This window comes from Fusarium keratoplasticum, chromosome 11, assembly GCF_025433545.1.
Source record: "Fusarium keratoplasticum isolate Fu6.1 chromosome 11, whole genome shotgun sequence".
Taxonomy (NCBI): domain Eukaryota; kingdom Fungi; phylum Ascomycota; class Sordariomycetes; order Hypocreales; family Nectriaceae; genus Fusarium; species Fusarium keratoplasticum.
This window is the reverse complement of record NC_070539.1, coordinates 1,482,571-1,502,438: the sequence shown is the minus strand read 5'-3', so window position 1 is coordinate 1,502,438 and position 19,868 is coordinate 1,482,571. Positions and strand designations below refer to the sequence as shown.

Below are 19,868 nucleotides of genomic sequence, written 5' to 3'. Positions count from 1 at the left end.
ATTAGTCTTATAGGTATTATTATAAAGGATAATATTAGGATATTACTAAAGAAGAGATATATTAGTCTTTAGCGTAATAAAGAGGCGGGATATATAACCTTAAGAGTTATAAGAGTCTCTAAAGAAAAAAAAGTTATTTTCTTTAAGCTTATTATAAAGCTATTTGACTAGAGTCTAGCCGCAAAGCTCTTTATAGTAATAATAGTAGAGGAGGTTATTAAGATTATCCTTAGTAATTTACTTAATATTAGGGTTGCTATTACTTCTTAACCTAATAAGAATCTAAGTAAATCAAGAGCTTAAATTCTACTATGAGATAACTTTATTTTTTCTCTTAATAATAGCCTTAATATAATAGCTAAAAAAGGCCCTAGGCTCGAGAAGTTAATAATTATATATATTAGCTCTATTACTATCTATATAATTAAGTACCTAGCCGGCTAAGGTAGATTTAATACTAATATAATATAGGCAACTAGTTATCTAAGTACTTATTCCTCGGCGTTTACTTTTATAAGTATACTTCGTAACTAAAATAAAGGTATGCCCTTTAGAGTATTATAATATAATATAGGTAGGGTTAGTAGTATTAGGCTTCTTTTAATAGAGAATAAGGGCTATCCCGAGGTCTTTAGCGACGGCATCGATAGCCTCTTTTACCTCCTTAAAGGTAAGAAAGTATTAGCTATAGAGCGACTCTATCGCGGGCGGCAAAAGGTGCGATTATATAGTCGCGATGCCCTTACTCCTTACTCGCTAACTTTAGTGATAGCCTTAGTTAACTAATATAAGGTAGCTATATGATAAAAGGCTACTTAGTTATATATAAATTTAGCGGGGCGGGCCGGCTTTGGCGTCTTAGGCTCACGAGCCATAGGTATCTACTTTAGGAGTGCTGGTTATACCGAGTGGGATGCTAGCTACGCGAAGCTATAATTATATATTAAGCTTTAAGATTATAATTTTTAAATAAAAAAAATAAAATAAATTTTTTTAAAAATCTTTTTAATATTTCTTTTTATTATAATAACCTTATATATAATAAAAGAAATTATAAAAAACTTAATTTTTAAAATATAAATTATAATATATTTAATTAAATAATTTATTTTTTAATTATAAGCTTATTTTAATATATTAAAATACTTAATATTAAAAAGCTAAAATAAATAAAATAATATATAAAGCTAAAGAATTTTTTTTTTATAATATTTCTTAAATTTAATAAATTAATAATTTTTATAATTATTAAGAATTAAAAAATATTAAAAATTAATTAAGTAATTAATTATATATTAATTAAAATCTTTAAATTATTTAAAATTAATTTTATTATTAATTTAATTATTTTAACTTATTATAATTATTTATTTTATTTTATTTATTTTATTTATTTTATTTATTTTATTTATTTTATTTATTTTATTTTATTTTATTTTATTTTTTTATTTATTTTATTTATTTTATTTATTTTATTTATTTTTTTATTTTATTTATTTTTTTATTTTATTTTTTTTTTATTTTATTTTTTTTTTTATTTTTTTATTTATTTTTTTATTTTATTTATTTTATTTTTTTTTTTTATTTATTTTATTTATTTTATTTATTTTATTTATTTTAATTTCTTAGTATTAAGTATTTTAATATATTAAAATAAATTTATAATTAAAAAATAAAATATTTAATTAAATATTTTATGATTTATATTTTAAAAATTTAATTATTTTTATTTATTATATTATATATAAAATTATTATAATAAAAAATATATTAAAAATAATTTTTAAAAAATTTAATTTTTTTTTTTAATTTACAAACTATAATCTTAAAGCTTAATATATAATTATAGATTTTAATATTTATTTAAGAAAAATACTAAGTTATTAAACTCTTAGGTCTTAAAGACCTTAAGGATTATATTTAAAATTAAATCTTAGTTTAAATACCTTAAAAAATAAATTAAAAAATATTAAAATAACTTCTTAAAGTTAATCTTTAAAGCTATAAGGTTTTTTAAAAAATAAATAAAAATAATTATATATTAAATTATTTTATTAATTATTAAAAATAAAAAGGTTTAAAAAATAAATAAATACTTAGTTAATATTAAAAAATAAAAAAAATTTAACTATAAAAAAAAATAATTATAAAAAAAAATAATTAATTAAATAAATATTATTATATAAATAATAATTAAATTATTAAAAAATAATAATTAAAAAAAAATATAATTAAGGATTTAATATTATAATATTTATAAAAAGCTTAATTATAATATAAAGACTTATTAAGTAATAATTAAAATATTTAATAAAAAATATAATAAATAACTTTAATTAATTAAATAATTTATAATATTTTTATTATAATTTTAATCTTATAAGTTAAGAAAAGTAATTTTTTTATTTATATAAGTAACTTATTTATTATATATATTATATAATTAAAATATATAATTAATTTAATAAATAATATTATATATAATAAGTATATAAACTAAGTATATATAAATTAAAAATTATTTTTATAAGGCTTTAAGCTAATATATATATATAATAAATATCTTAAATAAATAAATATCTTAAAAGACCTTATAAAAAAATTTTTATATAATTAAAAATCTTTTTAAAAGATTTTAAATTATTTAAATTAAATCTTATTAAATTAAAATTTAATAATTTATATTCTTTTAAGCTAATATATATAAAATTATTTATTAAAAATTATTTAAAAAAATCCCTTATAATATAATTTAAAAAAATATTTATATTATATAATATATATATATAGCTTATATAACAAATAAGTATATATAATAGAATATATTAAGTTGGGAAAAATAAGTACTAAGCTATTTTAGGCTATTAGGTAATTTCTTATATATAGAAAAAGGTTAGAGGCTATAGCCTCTAATTATTATTATCTTTTTTATTAATTATAATAAGAAAAGAGAGCTTTAGGCTTTTTTCCTTAGCGTAATTATTATTATTATTAATTAATTATTTACTCTTATTATTATCTATATTATTAAGATTATAAGATAATATATAAGATCTCTCTTTTAAAAAGGTTATAAAAGGGATATATAAAAATCTAGCTATATAATATAATATATTTTATTTCTTTAATAAAGTATTTTTATTTTAAAAAATAAAATCTAAGAATTTCTTAAAAATTAAAATATAGCTTAAAATAGTTATAATTTTAATATTATATATATTATATAATAACCTATTTTATATAATCTTAAAAAAAAATCTTAATAAATTCTTTATAAGGTAGTATATAAAAAAATAAATTTATACTATATACTTAGTTATATCCTTATAAAGGGATTTTTTTAAAAATATAAAAAAATTATTTTTAAATTTTTTAGAAACTTAGGTTTATAAAACTATTCTTTTTAGGCTTATAGCTATTTTTCTTATACTAGCTAAGTAGTATAGGGTAAGTTGTTTTTTGCAGTATAGTGCGCTATTACGCATGCTTATTTATTACGCAAGCTATATATATATGTTATATTATTATTTCTTTATATAAGAGATTTTTTAAAAACCTAAAAAAATTACTTTTAAATTAAATAAAGAGTTAGATTTATAAAAATACTTACTTTAAGTTTTTAATTATTTTATAATAACTTTTAGAGGTTTAAGGTTTATAGTTTTTAGGTATATAGTATAGCTAAGATACTTGCTTATCTAAGACACTTGCTATACATATACGTTATAGAAAAAACACATAGTCCTTTATTATAAAAGGCGACTGCGAGGGCAGCTCTATAGCCATCATCCGAGCAGCCAGTAAAGAGAACAGCGTGCCTCTGGTCCATGCTTCTGATTTTCTAGTTCCAAAGGGGGGATATCAAAGGGAAAGGAAATGTGAAATAACGGGGATAAAGGCGCGGCACATAGGCTCCGAGAGTTCTTCCCAGTACCAAGTGGGGTCACCTGTTGATTACGGATCAATACCAGATAAGCGCTGCTAGGAAACACGCTGGGTGCGGAAACGGTTTCAATGGGATGCCGATACCGCCCTCGCGTATGGCTTGGAATAGGCATCATAGTTCACCGCAAACTTTGGATACTCCCAAGGAGGAGATAACCGTCAACCTCGGCTAGGAACTGCGGGTCAAGAGACTTCCTATCACTCAGTTGAAGAGTGGTAATGACCCTCATGACCACCCAGCATACGCCAAACTGTTTTCTCGAGCCTACATTGGTGTCCAGCAGCGCCGTACTGGGAACCAGACATTCCGCTCGGGTTAAGCACTATTCCTCGAGGAATCTGCGGCTCCATTATGGTTCATCGCGTGCCAGATTTATTTCGAGTCGCTCCCTATGGGTATCGTGTCCTTGATTGCAGTTAACGCTCTTGACTTGGCTCATGCTAATCACTGGAAGCATCAGGGATTGATGCGGGCTTCAGTGTGTTCCAGGAGGTGTAGTTGGGTCTGTTCTATTTAAAAGTAAACATTGGGCCCCTTGGGTATGGACATCAAGGTACTTCAAACGTTTATCACCGGGGGATTTGGTAGTGATGCAGACAGGGTTTGCCACGATGGAACACGGCCGTCGTGTTAGACTGTTTGTAGAAATATTATCATATCGAGCGCAAGTCTCTTTTAATACACCTTACTCTTCGTCTTGAAGACTCGCCGCAACTTCGTCTGCCACTCGCGTTCCTGCAAGAAGCGCCCCTTCCACGTATCCCTTCCATTCATACGGAGTCTCGCTACCCCCAATGTGGATATTCTGGAACACGGCCCTGAAATCTTGCCCATACTTGGACAAGGTATTTGGTCCTATGGATGAAATCGGCACGCCATGGAAGAATTCTTCATTCGGCCACACGATGGAGTTGACCTCTAACGCGTCGTTGGCAAGGTGGGCGCTGTCAGGACCAACTAGAGTGCTGGGGTGGATGAGGACGGCCTGTTCTTGCTCAAATTGAGGAAGATCCTTGAAGCCAAGGGCTGGAAGTCCTACCACAAAGAGGGCAAGAGAATATTGACTTGCCTTGGGATCACCGATATCCCAAGAAAAGCAGATTGGTCCCTTGAAGCTCAAAAACTGGCCCGCCAGGCCAAGGTCCCCCCACCATGGCTGTGAGTATGTGACGATGATCTTGTAATATACCCCACCCTTGGTTTGAGAGACAAGAGCGGCTTTGTGTTAAGGAAGACGCGGTGAGAACTTAATAAAACGATACGTATTAGAAGGAATAGTGAGAATAGCCTTTTTAGCGGCCATCTCGAGGTCGTTTCGCGCCGGAATGTGTACCCTGCTGGCATCTTGGCGGACCGAAGCGACCAGTGAGTTCAAGAGAATTGAACCTGGGGGTAGCTCCGAGGTCATTCCCGAGGCAATGGCGCTGGTTCCTGGGCAAGCAGTCAGTTTCAAACATCTCGTGATATTCTCCTCCGCACACACCTTGCTTGATCTTGAGATTCTGAACACCCTTTGGGCCATTACTAGCAAGGCTCTCAGAACCACTCTGTGACTTGATGTAGTCCAGGAAATAGTGAGCACCAATCTCGGCAGCAGTTTCACCAACAAGAATGGCGACAAGCAGTCGAGTAAAGGTACGGGTCATGGGAGAAAGCTCTTTACGGGCCATCCACTCCTCCAACGTACAATCCTCCTCTGCCCAAGTGCACTGTTTCAAGTCTATATCAGCGGCTGTGGCATCAAAGGCTCCAACTGCTTCAAAGATGGCGACCCCGAATTCTTGGGCATCGGTGGTCTATGAGTAGTTAGTTATCCTGACACAGGAAGATACGGCCGAACTGGCGCCTGGCCTCTGTTGCATTTTCGGAATCGATACGAAAGCAAGTACCGTCTTCCCGTTCGACCAGAGAGTCACAATAGCCCAGCTTGAATTTCCGGGCAAGGCCAGCGATCCGAGGCTGCGTGTCGTTATTGATCTAGGCCGCGCTCAACTCGACCAGCCCGGAACCAGAGGTCAGCGGGAGGGAGCAGCTCCGTCCGCCCAGTCAGTCCTTCGCCTCTAGAATCAGGGCCAAGAAGCCAGTTTTTTGACGGTCTGTCGCAGCTTGGAGGCCGCTGAAGCCTCCACCTATGATGGCAACATGAACCTGCCAAGTTGGTGGGTGGTTGCGTGAGAGAGCTAGCTCCTTTTGCCAGTTGCGGATGCAGTCTGGAAGTGCCGCAATGACTTGGACTTCAAGCTTGAAGTTTGGATAGGCCATCGCCTTGACCGGAACCAACAAACTCCCAAGGAAACCAGGGCCGCCATCTGATTGGATCAGTTTCCCAAAGGCGGGCTGAAGTTTTGAGAATTTATCCTCAGCCCAGTCCACAATGAACATGTTCAGGATGAGTATGTCCCGCAGGCCAGCTCCGGCAGCTGAAAGGATAGCTGTCAAATTATCCATGGCGAGAGATGCCTGCTCAGCTAAGGAATCCGGGGTACTTCCGTCAGGATCGCGGCCCACAACTCCAGCCATCACCGTCAAACGGCTGTTTCCATCAATGGTGACGGCGTGAAGAAGTGTACGGCTCTTCATAGAGTCCAGGAACGCTGCAGCGTGAGACAAGTTGGAGCTGATAGAGAACAGCCATGATAGAGTGCTGATGGTGAGGTAGATAAAGGTAGATTGAGGAAGGTAAACGACATCAAGGCTTGCAACGGGCTCGAGTTGAACCTTTGGGACAATGCTTATGATTTATTAAACATTCTTCGCGAGTCTGCATATCGTCTTGCTAAGATTGGACTGGTGCATGCTCCCAACGAGGTGTTTGAAAGATAGTGCGGGGCAACAACGCGTCAAAGGATACACGTTTCTCGATAAGATCGTGGATATCAAGTGTCAGTGCTATTCCTAACTGGGAATGCCTCCGCGGCCCGACGAACTGTGGGTAAGAAGTAAAGAAGGGCGGGGGAAGCATATCTGGAGAGACGTCGGCCCCCCGGTTGCTAGTTAACTCAGCCAGGTAGTGTTCTGCGACCCGAATCACACAACTCTAACATTCGTCTTCAAGTGTTGTTCTACAGTCCTCCATCTGAGTATACCCATGCCACCGGTGTCCGGTTCGAGCAGGCTCCGAGGAGGTCCTCATCGCCCGGTGCCTCGCCCACAAGGGCGAACATTCACCGGGTGCTGGACATGCCGAGAACGGCGCGTTAAGCGCGACGAGAACTATCTGGCCTGCAATCGATGCATTTCCGCACGTTCCAGGGGTACCATCTAAATTGTCATGGGCCACCGTTCATTGGGCTGACGCGAAAGCTTCCCGACAAGTGTCGCAAGCCTCGGCCTCCGAGATGCCGGAGCAGAGAACGACGACGCCCAAGCTTCAACCGTCACTCGCTATCGGCTGCTGCTTCACCACTGGTTGGCCTGCCTGTGCGATGCCTTCATGCCGCTATCCTCGTTTGGTAACCCGCTTCACCCCCTCGCCGCCATCGGCAATGAAACCGGCACAGCCGAGAGGAACCCCGCCCCTTTAACAATATTCTGTCTTCTTTGTGTGCCATCGGCGTCACACCTAGTCCGCGCTGGACGTTCAGGATTGGGATTAGACACGATCCATCATGAGGGTCTTGGATTTCTTTGGTTACGACATGCCCTCGCCGTGGGCCAAGAGGGAGGAGTGGACCGGAACCTCGTCCTTGCAACCATCACCCTCTGCATTGTCCATGAAAGCATCAAGGAACAGCGTCCCAATGGCGTGTTCACATTCACACAGGACTCCGCGGGCTCCATAGCACTCAAGGTTCCCTCTGGTGGCCCTCAAAATGTTGCATGACCTTGTACCAGCTATTTCTCGCGTTTCTAATCGCGGCTCTTGTCCCTGGATCGGGAGTGGGTTCGCCCTCAACTCGGAGGACTATCACAATCTTACCACCTGTGCTGAAGAAATGGGCCGCTTGTTCGGGACTCAGGCGACGTTATCCGTGTCATCGTGTCGGCTTGTGGTAAAGCTCACAACTGCGAAACTGAAGCTACCTGGCGGGTTTATGGGTCTTGGAAGTGTGGCTAATACAGGCGATTGCGCGCAACGCTACGACTCTCACGAGTCAGTGCCCAATAATTAACATTGAAGCCCCTGTAGCCTGTAGAGAGCGCATGTCGACTGGCAAGCGTTACGAGACTTTGCCTTTCTTGTCCGGACCCTCGGCGTCGAACCGTCAGCGAGGAAGCCGAACCCATGTTGACGTCAGCTCCAAGATTGGACGAATAGTGCTGCTGCAAATGCGGGTTTATCGAAATGCCGGTTGCACGTCAGGTAGTTTGGTAACAAGCAAGGGCAAGGTATCGGGGTCCGCGGATCGGGGTGGCGATCTGAGAACGCGGGTCCGACTTCCAGGAACATAAGGACATAGAGAGGGGTTCTAGGTCTATAAGGGATACCTTTTCTATTATATAATAAATAACCTTATATCCTAGGTTAGCATAAATACCCTCCCTCCTCCTAGCCTTTCGAATAACAAGACTATCAATTCGCGACCCAACTATCACCTTTACTCCGTTTCTAAACCTATCCCTAATGGCACCTCAAATGGCATCTTATCAGACCAACCGGACCTATTCCTCTAAGGTTCTCCTTCCTGGGGACCCAGAGTATGAAATTTGCCGACGAAACAATCCCAACAGCGACACTCCCGACCTCTTTCCGCAAGAAATCCACGTCGTTCATACTGCCGATGACGTATCTAAAGCGTTAAAGCGTGCCTCAGAACTCGGTGTCACTGTCGGCGTTCGCTCGGGTGGGCACAATCTTTTTAACGGTCACCTCAAACATGGTATCTTGATTGATACCAGTCGCCTGAACCGTCGAGTCGAGTATGATCCACTGACTCAGGAGATCAATTTCGGCCCTGCTGTTCGGAACGATGAGCTAGGGGCAGCCCTAGAAAAGGCAAACCGATTCTACCCACATGGCCACTGCCCTACTGTGGCTGTATCTGGATATCATCTTGGCGGCGGCCAAGGTCTAGCCATGAGAGGATTCGGCCCCACCTGCCGAGACTGGCTGACCCAGTTGGAGGTTGTCGTTCCTGATGGGCGCGTCGTCATTGCTAGTCCTACAGAGAACGATGACCTATTCTGGGCTGCACGAGGCGGTGGGCCAGCCTTTCCGGGTGTGATATCCAAGTTCTGGGGTCGCACAGCCCCTAGCACAAAGCTGTGGGAGCAAACCATCACTTTCGACCTCGGGAAAAACTTCAAACCGCTTATGAAATGGTTCTTGGCACAGGCCGCGAAAACTCCCAGACTTGGGACAGAAATCAACTGTGGGATCGCCTACGATTCCAAGGAGCGGGCTACCGAGCTACCTGATCAACCGCCAGCGGATGCCAGACTGTTGTTTATTGTGATGAACAATGGTATTGCCGACACAGAGCCCGAGGCAAAGAGCTTGTTGAGGGCGTACGAAGCGATCCCCGATGATTTGCGCTCTTCCGTCATTGAAATCAACAATACTCACCAGATCTCCATCAGCGACCTATTCACTTTCCAGAATTACCTGTGGACGGCAGACAATGGCGAAAAATGGCAGCTGCACGGCCTTTGCTTCGATGAATCGGTTGACTTGGATAGGGTATGTGGCGTCATGTTCTAAACCGTCAAGGCGGGTAGGCTGATCTTCGTCATTAGTTGCTAGACATTGCCGAACCCAGGCTGACAGACATTCCAACTAACCACTCAAACACGCTTGCCATCGTCTGCAATTTCGAACCAGCTGAGAGCGAGTGCGCCTTCAGTACCCCGATGTATCTCTACCTGATGAGTTTCGCGGGCTGGCAAGATGATTCATCCTCGGTCAAGTTGCGGCAGCACTTCCGTCGTCACTACAAGGACCTTTTGCCTCTCTCTTCGGGCATGTATGCCTGTGACTACGACGTCACCTCTGACGAGAGCAACGTATGTCCCTCCATTAATTCTCATCCGAGACACGACAGCAAACTAATTGATTTTCCTTCCTTCAGTCAAAACCTATTTCAGACTCAGCTCTAGACCGGTACCTCAACATCTGCGAGAAGTGGGATAGTCAAGGCCTTTTCCCCTATCGCAAGTTGTATGTCCAGACCCGTGACAAGATGAATGCTTTGTGGGGAAAATGATGGTTTGTTTGAGTCTACTTCCGGGAGGGGGGGTACTGATAAAGGGAGGTAGCTCCTATAGCTCGTAAATTAGTTACTTTGTATATTCTACACATGGCTCGGCAACCTGTTTGATCTCGAAAGCGAAGGCAACGAATCGGCCGGGATTGGGGACGGCTGGAGGGAAGACGACACTGAATACCGTTGATACTTTTCGACCTGAAACGTATTTCTGGAGGTGCCTACAACAGTTTATTGTGATTTTTGATATAGTTAAAGCCCGGCCTTTGATGGGATAACTGAGCTAGAGGACCGTGATAATAGCAGGCTTATATTAGAGGTGATACACTGCGTCCCTGGGAGAGGAAACGTCCTTGAATAAAAGTAAATTCAAAAGGGAGCCTCGATATAAATAGGGTAGTAGTAGGAGCCAAATTTGGCCCTCATTTTAACAAGTCAACCTACACTCTTGAAAGTTTACGAAGCCCTCGACCATGAGCTCCTCATATAGTAGAACCCCTTTGCCCTCTGAGCCCAGCCAAAAGGCCATAGAGGCGCATAGAAGAGATCCAGAACTCGACCCAACTATAGACCCCGTTTCAGCTACTAGGAAGTGTTTCAACTGTTCAAATAGGGCCCCTCTCGGCACCAGATTATGTGACAGCTGCAGGGTGAAACATAACGAGTCGAGCAAAGGAAGATACCAGAAGTTAAAGAACGAGGGCATGTGCACCACATGCGCAGCAAACAAACCTGTACCGGGGCTTGCCAAGTGCCAAGCCTGCCTTCTCAGATGCCAGGCGAACTGGGCAGAAGCAAAGCGCCAACAAGGGGTCCTTTGCAGTGCTTGCAAAATGCAGCTTGTGCATGATGGCACTGGTGTATGCCAAGCGTGCAAAGACTACGAGAAGGAGCAAATAATGAACAAGAAGGAAGAGAAAGCGAAGAAGACGTCCGATCCTTGAGGAGATGTAGGCTCAGCCAGCCTCGCGAGCCTTGGCCTAAAGCAATGAGGTTCTGATAGTCCCCAAACGAGGAAACGATACTTGTTTCCAGTAAATAACACCTAGGTGTAATGAAGCCATTTTTCTTGAAATCTATGTGCTCTAACTATTGCCTCGCTCACACTCACACAGCTGAATGTAATTGCTCGTTAGGGGTTGGGAATGCCTGTGGAGAAGACACTGTTGATGACCTTTGGTACTCTTTACTTGAATCACAACTCGGGGAGGACGTAGAATAGTAAGATATTAGAGCGTGGTTTGTTCCAGTATAGGCTTCAACATAGTAGATATATACCCTGTTTATACTCACGGCTGTCATGCCGGTAACTGTGTTCTTCATCACTGTGACTGATGGCTTCTCTTGGAAGCGTCATCGAGTTCTTAACAGTGTCTACTCGGTCGAACCGTTCATCTTGTTTACCAAATTCCCTTGGTCTAGAATCATCAGTCAGACTTGGATGAGTCACGCCTAAGCAGCAGCAAAGCTGGCATCCCCCAAAATGACGATAGAAATGCATGGAGCCTTACATAGCATCACGAGTGGTATTTCGCGGCAGTGAAACTGAATGCGATTATTTGTTAAACGCTGTGACTGGGTATTCAATGCCATGACCTGTCGTCATGGTGGAAAGCCTCTGATTAAGACCGTGTTCCATGAACGATTTGCGTATAAATGCAGCACAGGTAGCTAGATAAAGCACGAGTACTGCCCGCATGCAAACAAAATTAAGTCATACGCCAATAATGTTACCAAGTCATCGATCATGAGCTCCTCAAGACAAAGGAATCCCTTGCCCTCCGAGCCTAGTCAAAAGGCAGAGGAGGCGCACGAACAAGAGGCGCCCAAATGTAAAAAGTGTGTGTATAGTCCCGCCATGATCCCCATCGAAGGCAGTGTAAGCTGCGACAGCTGCAGGCTACGCCGCGTCACCAGCCGTAACATGATAAACGCCAAGAGGAGGGAAGAGGGCAAGTGCGTATCGTGCAATAAAGATGTCAATGTCGCTGAAGTGCAGGGAAAAGGGGCGAGTGCGGGCGAAGAATCAAGTTAAAAAACCAATTATGAAAGGGGATACATGCACCACTTGTAAGCTGAACCCCGCGACCAAGAGCCTCAAGATATGTCAAAGCTGCTTTCTTAACGCCGTGGAACGGGCAGTAAAGGAAGAGAAGGAGAAGGGGAAGGGGCCAGCTTCTTGAGAACGTTGGAGCCACCAACTCTAGCCGGCCGAACGTAACTGTAGGATAGCCCTCCGGTAGTCACTCAACAGGGGACGAGGTTACCTCTATTCGATAATTACAAGGTATAAACAAGCTTTGAAGTGAGACACAATAAGGCCAGTCGATTCTGCCCATTTCAGAAGTCGAGCATCCATGAGGACTGCGGTATGATATTCACGTAGCGAGTTACTGAGTATGAATGTGATAATTGAGGCTGAACTATGAATGGGTCTAACTTCCTGGCCTTGTGGTCTTTGATTCAACCAGCATCCCAGACTATTCAAGCTCATACTCGGCCTAGGATATGCCAGGCGGTAAAACTCGTCCAGCAGCAGATGACGTCCCACCCTACACTGCTCACAGCCGGATGCTCATACAATGCAATCTTGACATCCTCCCAACTTCTACCTTCTCTCACAAGACCTGTGACGGCTGTAGCAAGCAAGATCGCCATGGTTGCAGCCTGGGCAACCAACGGTGGCTGTTTCGATACTAGCGAAGGGGCAGGAGTAGTGAACACGCAGTTCATCAGCAGCGGCACAAAGGCGAGTACGTGAGGGGCCAGCAGCAGAAACATGAACTGGGGATGGTCGAGGTTGCTTGGAATGGCGACAGCACAGCCAAGGTTGATTGCAAGAATGGCTAGCCACGAAAGGGGCAGCCAGGAACCTTGTCCTGTTCGTGACTCGGGCTTGGATTTGTTTGCACTTTTCTTGGACCCTGATGGACTCCCTTCGTCAAAGACGGTAAAGGCAAGAAAGGACAGGTTCGCAGCAAAGGAGATGGCCACAATCTGACCTAGAAGCATGAAGATCCAGAGATGCGGGATTCTCCCCTTCTTGGCTGTAAACCCAACGTTGTCAGCACCCATCACAATTGAGATCTTGGTCCACTTACACTGAGCTGCAAGCATAATGCTCCAAATTGCGCAAAACCCAAAAATCTGTAGTGACCAACAGGCTCTTGGCGGCCTCTCAAGGGTCGACACCCAAGCTTGCTTGAAAAGAGTCGTGTCACGGAGCCATTCTCCCAGGTGAAGCTTGTCGGTATCAAGACCAGCTGGGGCAGACAAAGCCCATTTTTGATAAGACCATTGGAAGAAGCAAAACATATGATACCAAGTGGTGGCAAGACTCACGGCCGCTAGGGCGCTGAAGACAAGTATCGCATTACGGCGGTGAGATGCATCTTGACGAGGTGAAATCTTTGAACGGCGCCAAAGAAGGTGTAGACAGCGAGCAGTCAGAGCAGCGCAGGTCAGGAGATATCCGACCAATATGCCAATTGGACGGGCATTGGAAACGCCAACCATGGTATCAAGCCACCAAATCGGTAGTTGTTGAGTTACGATACGAATTCATGTGCAAAAAACTTGGCATTGTTGAGACACTCGCTGACCGACCCGCAACAAGCCTCGGCTCGGGGCCATTGTTGCACCGGCCATCGGCGAAGCATAATAATTGCGCCGGTCTCACAACGGTACCTTCCCGCCTTCCCAATGAGAACTGACCAATTAATCAGGGGGAAAAATGGTTGTGGGAAAAAAAGGAAGGAAAAAAGAAGCTAAAAAGCGGCAGGGGGAGGAAAAAGGTCAAAGTCTAAACTTCAGTTGCGGCGGCTGATGATGGCGCAAACTCAATTGCTCATGCTCAATGGAACAACCACAGAAGGTGTCGTCAAAGGGGCATGACCTCGTTGCACAGAAGAGAGTCGCTGTTATTGGCACGGGGCTCGCTGGACTGACCACGGCCTATCTCTTGCGCAGTGATGAACAAGAACGGTATTCGGTGACGTTGTTTGAGCAGGTGGGGAGACATCTCAACAAACAGAAGCGTCACGACAAGACTGACTCCCGCAGGCCGACCGCCTTTCTTTCGATTCCGCATCTGTCACCGTCAAGAATGGAGAAACCGGATTGACTGAGCGCATCGACTTGCCCATGCGCGCAAACGCTGGCGGCTACTACGATCACTTACTGCGCATGTATCACCACCTTCAAATCCCCCTGCACCCGACCCGCTTCCTTTTTGTCTTTGCAAAGGCATTCCCAACGAACAGCGATGGAACGAACCGACCCGACGAGAGCTATTTCGTGCACGCCTCGAACTTGCACCAGATGCCACCCCCGTGGCCTGGAAATCGCAGTGTGCTGGCCCACATCATCGAGATCCTGTACCTGATTGTCTGTCAATTCTGGTTCACGCTGGCGTGCTTCCTTGTTTCCCCGTTGGAGGGACACGCGACGGCATCGGGATACGGCGAGTCGCTGGCCGATTACCTCGAGAGAATACGACTGCCCCGACGATACACATCGCATTACTTGCTCCCACTGCTGAGCGGAGTGTCGACCTGCTCTCACGACGAGCTCCTTGCCTTCCCTGCGAGCGACATTGTCAATTACAAGAAGCGCTCCCACGGGCAGCATCACTACACGGTTTGTGGAGGTGTCTCGCAGGTGCAGGCCAGGTTGACAACTGGCGTGGAGGATGTGAATCTGAACAGTCGAGTGATCGAAGCAGCGCCAGGTGCAGACGGGGAATCGGTGATCGTTCGCTGGCAATCGACGGTCGACGGGTCATCGCGCATCGAGGAGCAGGTTTTCGATCGTGTGGTCCTTGCCGTGTCGCCGGATGTTGCTGGGGCAATCTTCAAGCCGCTGCGACCGACACTCGAAAGACTCCCGACACGCCGCGTCGAGAGTTCCGTCCTGAAGCCCCAAACCGGAGCAAATATGTGCGTAGTCAAGGACAGCGACAAGAGTGTCAGCTCCTGCATGCATCACCTCGCCGACACGTCGCCATCTGAGACCATCACGCTGAGGACGCTATTCCCCAAGTCAGATAGCGCCCGGACCGAGGCCCTGCACACGATGCCAAGCCGAGTCGTCGTCAGCACATGCCCCTTGCAAGAAGACCAAGAATTGAAAGCCACCACCCTCCGCCGAGCGAGATTCACAAGGACGCTGCGGAGCACCGAGGGCCAGGCCCTGGTGCAGCAGCTCGTAGGGGATTCGAGGTCCGCCAAGAAGGATGATGACACGGCGGCTGCTTGGGTCAACGGGCAGGACAACGTCTGGTTGGCGGGGGCCTGGTGCTGGGACGGCATGGTTCTTCTTGAGGGATGCGTCGTGTCAGCAATGAGGATCGCGTCAGATTTTGGGGTCGCGATTCCGTGGGAGGAATAATGAGCATTGATTGACATTGAGCCATGAGTTTATGATAGAAGCACTCGTTTAAGCACAGATAGATACGATACGAGCATAATTCAATGTGTGCATATGCACAATTCTTAGTCAGCTAGCGATATGTGGGTCCCTCCAACATCAGGCCAGTTAGACGAAGCCATCACAACGCCAGCTTTCGCAACATTGAGAGAGCTTGTGGTCGTTGGCGAGATACTTCAAGATGGACTCATCTTTGACACAGGGTGGCTTTGCCACTGGATTTGTCTGGGGAATTGTCTTTACGATAATTGTTGCAGGGCTCATTGGCACCACGATCCTGCACAAGAGCGACATTTACGGTCTGGGGCACTGGAAGCTCAACATCAGATCTCCCCCACCGTCCATGTGGATGAACGTTGGATACTGGTAAGACTATCGAAGCCCTAGAAGCTTACCTCCGTGGTATCCGTCTTCCATATGGACAACGGTAGGTTGACATGTTCCAGGAAAACCCCCTCAGGCGAACCCATCAAGGACTTCCACGAATCCTCTGCAGCCTTGCTCAAGCAAGTCATCGGCGCCGCTGGACTGCTAGATGAGGAACTCCTCGCAACTGGGTCACGTGGATCTCTCGCCATTCTAGATCTGGGCTTTGGCTGCGGCGATCAAACATGGGAACTCGCACGACTCGCCCAGTCACAGAACTGGGATAACTTTCGCTACGTAGGCCTCACCCTCAACGAAGCCCAGGTTCAGACATCACGACGAAAAATCTACCGTGAGATAGCCAACAGTGGCAACGATGCAGGAGTGGTTACAGCCGAATCTTTCAAGCTGTTTTGTGCAAACGCTGCAAAGCCCGAGACGTGGACCCCTCAGGTGGCAGATGCTGTCTACTCGTTGGCTGATGAGAGGTTCAACGAACGATGGCTACTCGCTCTTGATTGTTTATACCACTTCTCCCCATCAAGGAAGCCCGTCTTTGAACACGCAGCCAGAGAGCTCGATGCACAGTTCATGGCTTTTGATCTCCTCATCAACGAATCAGCTTCTGCCGTGAACATCCTGAAAGCTCGTCTCATCGGCAAGATTATGGGATGTCCCCTCAAGACATTTCTAACGGAGAATGAATATCGGGATCAGCTGGTCGAGTGCGGATATGACCGCAACCTTATAACGATAAAGGAGATTACCGACGATGTCTTTTCGGGACTGGTCAAGTTTATGGATCGACAGGATGAGTTACTCGCAGAATACGGAGTGTCCCTGGGTGGTTTCAAACTAGCCGGGCGGTTGTTCAACTGGTTTGATAGGACAAGAGTTGTGAGGGCCGTCGTCGTGGTAGCCCGCACAAAGGACAAGACACGCTAGAATATCCAACAAATAACTCACGAATTATCCCAAGGCAGATGTTTTTTGTTTGGGTCTCCTCATTATGTTGAAACTATTCCCCCTTCAACTGCCGCCAGAGTCTTCCTTGGAATGGATATGGGTCGACACGGCCCCGCCGACCATGCAGGGAAAGATGACATGACCATGTCGCGCGTTTCACCGAGACTCCATAGCCAGCTGCATGACATGATTCTAATCTGCACGGATTTTGCGGTACCCAGAGTGAACCGAACCCAGTATGTTGGTTGTTGGATCTTGTTGGGCGGCAAGGTTGTTAAAGAGACTGTTTGCTGCAAGATTAAGTGTTTCTTGCCGTTTCCCTGGAGGACGATCACATTTTGAAAAGACAGGTCATCGGGAGATTTGTTCACCTTGCTCAGGAGAGCATGAGCTCGGACACGGGCATTTCTCACATAAACAGCACTGCAGACGGCTCAACCCGCGATCTTACCAGCCATATTAATCAATCGGAGCTGAAAGAATCTTCACATGTGTAATCTATCTGCGGCTCGGGGGCCTCGGACACGACGAGAGTTTAAAAAAGAAAAAGAAAAAGGCTCGATGGCTGCAGAATCGGACTTGAATCCCAAATCGAGGCTCCGGAGCCGGCGCAGAGTCCGGGCACAGAAATAAGCCACTGAAACCACTGACGGACGAAAGACCTTGTTTTCTGTTCAGTCACCGAGAGGCCGCCACTGGCCACATACCACTGTTCCTTGGGTGTCTGACTGCTAAAAGCAACCACATGGCTGCACGGATACCAGAGCAGTGTGCCTCGAAAAAGCAAGGTCCAAGCTCAAGGGGGGAGGGCCATCAATCCGGGGAGCGTTATGCCACGTATAGGAAGCGTCAGGCTAGCTCCCGCGACAGGGGTACTCCTGCAGGAACCGCCAGACTCTATCGTTTCACGAAACTCTAGCGAAGAGCGGGCAGCAATCTCTTCCTGGAAGCTGGCTGGGTCTCCCCCCCCGGGGGGTGGAGAGGCTTGAAACCACGCCTGCGTAGGGCTTCGTGTCAGGTTCATCGTCTGCGGGAACACGGCCTCACCTAAACTCTAACTGCGTCGTCGGGTTCCTAGAGGCATCATTTTTCGTTTCAGCTTGATACGGCAGTTGAGCCATGTTTCTTTTTCCCTCGTCTATCGTATTGATCCGTTACGTCAGTTATCGCTCTCCCCGTTTCGAACAGAAGAATTACGAATACTTCTCAGGCGACGACGAGTGGGTTCCAGGCTTATTCTTGAAACTTTGATGGAGACTCCCACCCCCCCCTCCCATCGATTGAACGCGACACCCGATGAACAAGGGGGGACCCCTTGCACATAGCACGTCCAAGTTATACCATTACCGGCAAAAAAGGACGTAAGAAAGGAAGTGAACCCATGTTTGCCGCGGGGTTTGGTCTGCTTTTCCCGTCCCTTCTTCTACTCTTCTTTGTCTCACTTCTCTTTTTTTTACTTCTTCCCCTGCGCCGCCTTCCTACAGAGAGACCCGCGGCCGGCCGAGAATGTAGCAAAAAGCCATGAGCTTAACGCCTCGCGACGACGACGACGAGCCTGTCCATGGCTTCATCAATCCATATCCAGAGCTCAACGCTGGTCTGTGGTGTTTATTCCTCGGTGCGACAGCCTTCCTGGCTTTGAGGTTATGGGTAAAGATAACTCGACGGCATGGCATGTGGTATGACGACTACATACTCATTGTTTCATGGGTGAGTGTCTCATTAATGCCCCTGCACCAACACAAAGGCTAACAAATCACAAGGCTGTCCTCCTCGCAACCGACTCCCTCATCGTCTACCAATTCGGCAACGGCTACGTCCTCGAAAACTCCAAGCAACAATGGGACGACCGCATGCACATCCTCATCAACATCTCATCATGTGGCAACCTGATCGGCCAAGCATGGACAAAGACGGCCTTTGGCGTGACGCTCCTTCGAATGAGCAACCGGTGGCAACAAGGAATACTCTGGTTCTGCATCGTCACCATGAACATCTGGATGATCTTGAAGGTCATCTTTCAGTGGGCCAAGGTGTGCGACAAGGACAGCTATCAGAACTGGTACCGGCTCGACTTTTGCATCGGGTGGAAGTTTCGGGATAGTTTCAAAGAGGGAGGAAATGGTGAGTCAGCTACTCCTCAAGGGAGACATCATTACTGACCTGTTGCCAGTTTACAACATCATTATGGACTTTGTTTTTGCTTCTTTTCCTTGGTTAATCACACGTTCATTAGAAATGCGGAGGGCGGAAAAGGTTGGACTCTGTCTCACTATGAGTCTGGGAATGATGTGAGTATCAAAACCATTCACGCGTCTCTGATGGTTATCTTATGATTTGATAGTGTTGCGATTGTTGCGGCTATTCGCGTTGGATGGAAGGATCAAGGAAACGACCGTGACTCGCATTACATGTGTAAGTGATATTAAACTACTGCCATCGACTCTCACTCACAATCCCTCACAGGGCGCAACGGCATGTCCCAAATCTGGTACTCATCCGAGGTTGCCGGAACAATCATCGTCCAATGCATCCCCATCCTACGACCAATCCTCCGCGACATCCACACATCCCTCACATCAAGAAGGCTCGACTCAACAGCAGATGGCGGGAAAAGCACCGGCTGGACACAATCCCGAAGCACAAAGCACATCTCAGCCCCCCTACCCCTAGCCGAAGAACGAGCCGCCGGAAACCCCGAACGAGTAGAGCTGAGAGACATACCCGAAGAGCAAGAAACAGGAGGCTTCCAATTCTGGGATAAAAACCCAGCACCGGAAATAACACCAGTAGCCAACGTCATGTCACCAACATCACCACAGTCCGACAACTGGCCATTAGGTAGAGGAAGCGAGAGTGTAAGAAGTATGGAGTATGGGCATGAGAGGAGGTCTCATTCGAGTATCGGATTGGCGGTAGATCAGGAGCAACAGGGGTTATCACCACCACCGCGGAGAAAATGAGCGGTTTGCATTGCGTTTGTTTATTTGTCTTTGGTTTGTATCATTATGGCCACATGT

The 19,868-nt window shown here is 44.8% G+C and overlaps 6 protein-coding genes across 6 annotated transcripts; 4 read left to right on the top strand and 2 right to left on the bottom strand.

Annotated features, from left to right (window-relative positions):
• Positions 1–4,631: 4,631 nt before the first annotated feature.
• Positions 4,632–6,394, bottom strand: NCS57_01332100 (Amine oxidase; the record flags this gene model as incomplete). The annotated part of the gene is made up of 4 exons (XM_053062962.1): positions 4,632–5,123; positions 5,280–5,377; positions 5,430–5,742; positions 6,095–6,394. 4 exons carry the CDS (start codon positions 6,392–6,394, stop codon positions 4,632–4,634), a joined length of 1,203 nt encoding a protein of 400 aa, XP_052907857.1.
• A 2,116-nt stretch (positions 6,395–8,510) lies between these two features.
• Positions 8,511–10,089, top strand: NCS57_01332000 (FAD linked oxidase domain-containing protein; the record flags this gene model as incomplete). The annotated part of the gene is made up of 3 exons (XM_053062961.1): positions 8,511–9,566; positions 9,623–9,889; positions 9,955–10,089. The coding sequence occupies 3 exons, from the start codon at positions 8,511–8,513 to the stop codon at positions 10,087–10,089; spliced, it is 1,458 nt and encodes a 485-aa protein (XP_052907856.1).
• A 2,490-nt stretch (positions 10,090–12,579) lies between these two features.
• Positions 12,580–13,626, bottom strand: NCS57_01331900 (uncharacterized protein; the record flags this gene model as incomplete). The annotated part of the gene is made up of 2 exons (XM_053062960.1): positions 13,191–13,626; positions 12,580–13,136 (listed from the first exon to the last, which is right to left on the bottom strand). The coding sequence occupies exons 1-2, from the start codon at positions 13,603–13,605 to the stop codon at positions 12,580–12,582; spliced, it is 972 nt and encodes a 323-aa protein (XP_052907855.1). The 5' UTR covers positions 13,606–13,626.
• Positions 13,627–13,921: 295 nt separating this feature from the next.
• On the top strand, positions 13,922–15,477 carry NCS57_01331800 (uncharacterized protein; the record flags this gene model as incomplete). Its single annotated transcript, XM_053062959.1, has 2 exons — positions 13,922–14,098; positions 14,152–15,477. The coding sequence occupies exons 1-2, from the start codon at positions 13,946–13,948 to the stop codon at positions 15,475–15,477; spliced, it is 1,479 nt and encodes a 492-aa protein (XP_052907854.1). The 5' UTR covers positions 13,922–13,945.
• Positions 15,478–15,670: 193 nt separating this feature from the next.
• On the top strand, positions 15,671–16,827 carry NCS57_01331700 (uncharacterized protein; the record flags this gene model as incomplete). Its single annotated transcript, XM_053062958.1, has 2 exons — positions 15,671–15,882; positions 15,963–16,827. The coding sequence occupies exons 1-2, from the start codon at positions 15,698–15,700 to the stop codon at positions 16,825–16,827; spliced, it is 1,050 nt and encodes a 349-aa protein (XP_052907853.1). The 5' UTR covers positions 15,671–15,697.
• A 1,542-nt stretch (positions 16,828–18,369) lies between these two features.
• Positions 18,370–19,811, top strand: NCS57_01331600 (uncharacterized protein; the record flags this gene model as incomplete). The annotated part of the gene is made up of 5 exons (XM_053062957.1): positions 18,370–18,558; positions 18,612–18,972; positions 19,022–19,139; positions 19,193–19,263; positions 19,315–19,811. The coding sequence occupies 5 exons, from the start codon at positions 18,370–18,372 to the stop codon at positions 19,809–19,811; spliced, it is 1,236 nt and encodes a 411-aa protein (XP_052907852.1).
• Between the last annotated feature and the right edge of the window lie 57 nt (positions 19,812–19,868).